Source organism: Tupaia chinensis, unplaced genomic scaffold, assembly GCF_000334495.1.
Source record: "Tupaia chinensis unplaced genomic scaffold, TupChi_1.0 Scaffold000395_1, whole genome shotgun sequence".
Lineage (NCBI taxonomy): Eukaryota > Metazoa > Chordata > Mammalia > Scandentia > Tupaiidae > Tupaia > Tupaia belangeri.
The window spans coordinates 667,520-671,441 of NW_006159897.1; the positions used below are offsets into that span (position 1 = coordinate 667,520).

Below are 3,922 nucleotides of genomic sequence, written 5' to 3' on the forward strand. Positions count from 1 at the left end.
TCCCTTCTCCTCCATTCTCCTCTTGGGATCTTGGGTACGCACGCACGCGCACCCAGCATGAGTTTTAAGCCAACGGGTCCAGGACGCGAACCATGGTCGACTACGTGGGAGTCCAGCGACATAGCCATTACGCTAACTGCTGGTTCCCTATCCTGCTGTTTTTTGAGAAATATATCTATATGATTCTTCATTTCCAGATATGAGGACTAGGTTTGCTTTTTGAATGAGCAGGGGAATTGTGTTCTTATTAGAATTTTGGTTAATCATGAGCTTCTAATTCACAATAATGATTTAAATAACTGTGAAAAGATGAACAAGTTTCAAATATTACTAAACAAGGATTGTTTATTCCACTATGAAGATAAAATTATAGAAAGGTTTTGTACAGTCTTAATTTTAAATTCTCTTACTAGTTCTATCTCTCAAAGCTACTATGATATTGTCTTTACTTAGGAACCAGTCTTTCTTTTTATTGGGGGGGAGGTTCTTCTTTGCTATAGGGTTCATGTACTCACCAGAAAGACAGAGAGAGATGGAGAGACAGAAAGTGAGAAATGACCCCCAGGGGAGATGACCACGCCACAGTCCCTTCTCCTCCATTCTCCTATTTTCCTCTCGGGATGTTGGGCATGCACTCACATGCACTTGGTGTGAGTTTAAGCCACCAGGTCCAGGACTTGAACCACAGTCAACTACATGGAAGTCCAGCGATGTAGCTATTACTCCATCTGCTGGTCCCAGGAACCAGCCTTTCTTTCTTTTTTTTTTAATCTCTTTTTTTTTTTTTGGAGAGGTTTTTGCTATAGGGCGCATGCGCTCGCCAGACAGACAGAGAGAGACATAGAGACAGAAAGCGAGAAATCACCCCCCAGGGGGGATGGTCACGCCGCAATCCCTTCTCCTCCATTCTCCTCTCGGGATCTTTGGCATGCACGCACACGCGCCTGGCGTGAGTTTTAAGCCACCGGGTCCAGGAGTCCAGTGACATAGCCATTACGCTAACTGCTGGTCCCTCTGGCAAAAAACTTTAAAAGGGGGGGAGGGGTTGTTCTGGAGTCATAAAACTTGGGATCAAATAAACATTTTAAGAAATACTACACATTATTCACAAGATATGGAATCAACTTTGTATCTATCAATGAACGAATAGATACAGGAAATATGGTATTTATATAGAATACTGCTCAGCATTTAAAAAGAAGAAAACCCTATCATTTGTGACAACATGGATAGACTCAGAGAACATTATGCAAAGTGAAATAAGTTAGGCACAGAAAGACAAATACCACATGACCTCACCTATAACATGGACTCTAAGAAAGATTAATCCACAGTAGCAGGGGCTAGGGTGGAAGATGGAATTAGGAGGTTTTGGGGGTTTCTTCCATAGGGGCTGTACACTCATCATTGAGAGAGAATGAGAGGGAAAGTGAGAAATCACCCCCAGGGGATGCCACACACACAATCCCACACCTCCATTCTCCTGGGATTTTGGGCATGCAGGTACACCTGCCAGACATGGTTTTCAAGACCCCAGGTCTAGCACTTGAACCATAGTCAGCCATGTGGGGGTCCAGTGCCTTAACCACTATGACTCTGCTGGCCCCTAGAAATGTTTTTAAAGTACACAAAATTTCAGTTTACCAAGAGGCATACTTTCAAGAAATCTACTGTATAACATGGTAGCTATAGTTTATAACAATGTATTGTATATTTAAAAATTGTGGAGAGTAGATTTTAATTGTTTACTACAAAACATTAGTTTTTGAGGTAATGCATATATATAATACTTTACTTAGCTCAATTTATCCATTCTGAAATGTATACATATTTCTAAACATCCTGTTATGTATCATAAATATGTACAGTTCTTATTTTTCACTTAAAAAATCCTTTTAAAAAATGCTCATACTGTTTGTCATGGACATAGATACACAGTGCATATCAGCATATTAAAAACACTGAGAAGTCCTACAGCAAAGATATTCAGTGGATTTGGTTTAACTAAGCATTTATTTAACCACAGACTTTATTTTAACCATAATATTGTCTGGAATCAGTACTCTATACAGAGCCCTTTGGAAAATACTTCTATAATCAAAATCTCCCAAGTCTCTTCAAACCAAGATTTTTCTAAGATTTTTTTAAGCCATGTGAACTTCTGGAAGTACACTTGCTCTGAGTCAAAAGATCAAGAAATTATATTTTCATTTAGATTTCTTTTTCTTTTTCTTTTTTTTTTAAAGAGGTTTTTGCTATAGGGCGCGTGCACTCTCCAGAAAGACAGAGAGAGATAGAGAGTTAGAAAGCAAGAAATCACCCCCCAGGGGGGATGGCCACACCACAATCTCTTCTCCTCCATTCTCATCTCGGGATCTTGGGCACGCACGCATATGCGCCTGGCGTGAGTTTAAGTCACCGGGTCCAGGACTCGAACTGCGGTCGACTCTATGGGAGTTCAGTGACATAGCCATTATGCTAACTGCTGGTCCCTAGATTTCTTATCTCTAGACATTCATCTGTATGTCCAAGGGAATAAACAGCTCAGTCAAGAATGGTCTGCATGTCCAGTCACGGTGGCACAAACAGTGGGGTGCAGCTGAGGGTTGTTGGAGCCATGTGGGAAGCCTGGGTTCAGTTCCCAGACCAACTTAAGACAGGCCAGGTGCAGAAGCATGTGCCCCTCATTCTAGCTAAATAGGGAGGCTTTTGCAGGTGGATTGCGACATGCTAAGACCCTATTAAAAAAAAATCTCTCTTTCAAAAACAAAATAAAAAGAATGGCTTGTAATACTTCATACTTTCAAGTGAAATTGATGGTGCCTGCAACCTTAGCTTCTGTTCTTCTTTACAAAATTTGTATCCATTAATTGCCTCTTATTTGTTAATTTTTCAGGGGGACACTATTTAACCTCTTGGTAATTTTAATTAGCAAGCCTCAGATTCCAAAACCTTGTCCCATGTTTGATATCCAGTTGATGGCTGATTCAACTTTAGTTGAAATGTCTTTTGATGCTGAGGTAAGAGAAAAATGTTGGAGGTAGAGTAAATATAATATAAAGGGTCTCTGGCTTCTTGTCTTTTAATGTGGACCGACACATTGCAAAGTACAGAAATTTGTAATTAATTCAAAGAGTAGATGTTCTGCCATTAACTTCAAGTCTTAATGAGCTATTCTGTATGTATTTCCATTTTCTATGTTTTAAGGTATGCATTTGAAGGAAAATTATTAGCATTCTTCTAATAAAAATTAGATATATCTATTTATCGCCCCTTTAAGAAATATTGACATATATATAGCTATCTATGAAGGGCCTAATGAGTGAAAAAAGTCACTACCTTCAAGATTCTAGGCTTAACTCTCCTACTTTAATTTACCAGCTCCCTACCTACATGAGCAACGCAAACTCTTAAAGAGTTACTTGTTTTTCTAAGGTTATACTAAAACATTATAAATATCAAACTGCGTGGAAAGCATATATTCTGAGAGAGTAAATCGGTTTACTATTAGTTTATTCTGAGCCAGGCCAATAGAGAATTTTTTTAAGGGTGGGAAATAATTTATAGTTCTTTAAAATTAAAAAAAAAAACAAAACAGATTTTTTTTTGAGAGATTTTTGCTATAGGGCACGTGCGCTTGCCAGAAAGACAGAGAGAGACAGAAAGCGAGGAGTCCAGCGACATAGCCATTACGCCAACTGCTGGTCCCTTAAGACAGACTTTTTGCTATAGGTTGCGTGCATTTGCTGGAGAGACAGAGAGACAGAGAGACAGAAAGCAAGAAATCATCCCCTGGGAGGGATGGCTATGCCACAGTCCCTTCTCCATTCTTCTCTCAGGATTTTGGGCACGCATGCACTCACCCGATGTGACCTTTTTTTTTTTTTTTTTTTTTTTTTTTCTTTAGGGCTTGCCCCTTTGC

At 39.5% G+C, this 3,922-nt stretch overlaps 1 protein-coding gene across 1 annotated transcript in view; it reads left to right on the forward strand.

Moving 5' to 3' along the window:
- CUNH12orf56 (chromosome unknown C12orf56 homolog) overlaps positions 1-3,922 on the forward strand; it is a 111,160-nt gene that overhangs the window by 95,178 nt on the left and 12,060 nt on the right. Inside the window, 1 exon segment of the mRNA XM_027774058.1 lies at positions 2,897-3,020. Coding sequence (XP_027629859.1) covers positions 2,897-3,020 — 124 coding nt within the window.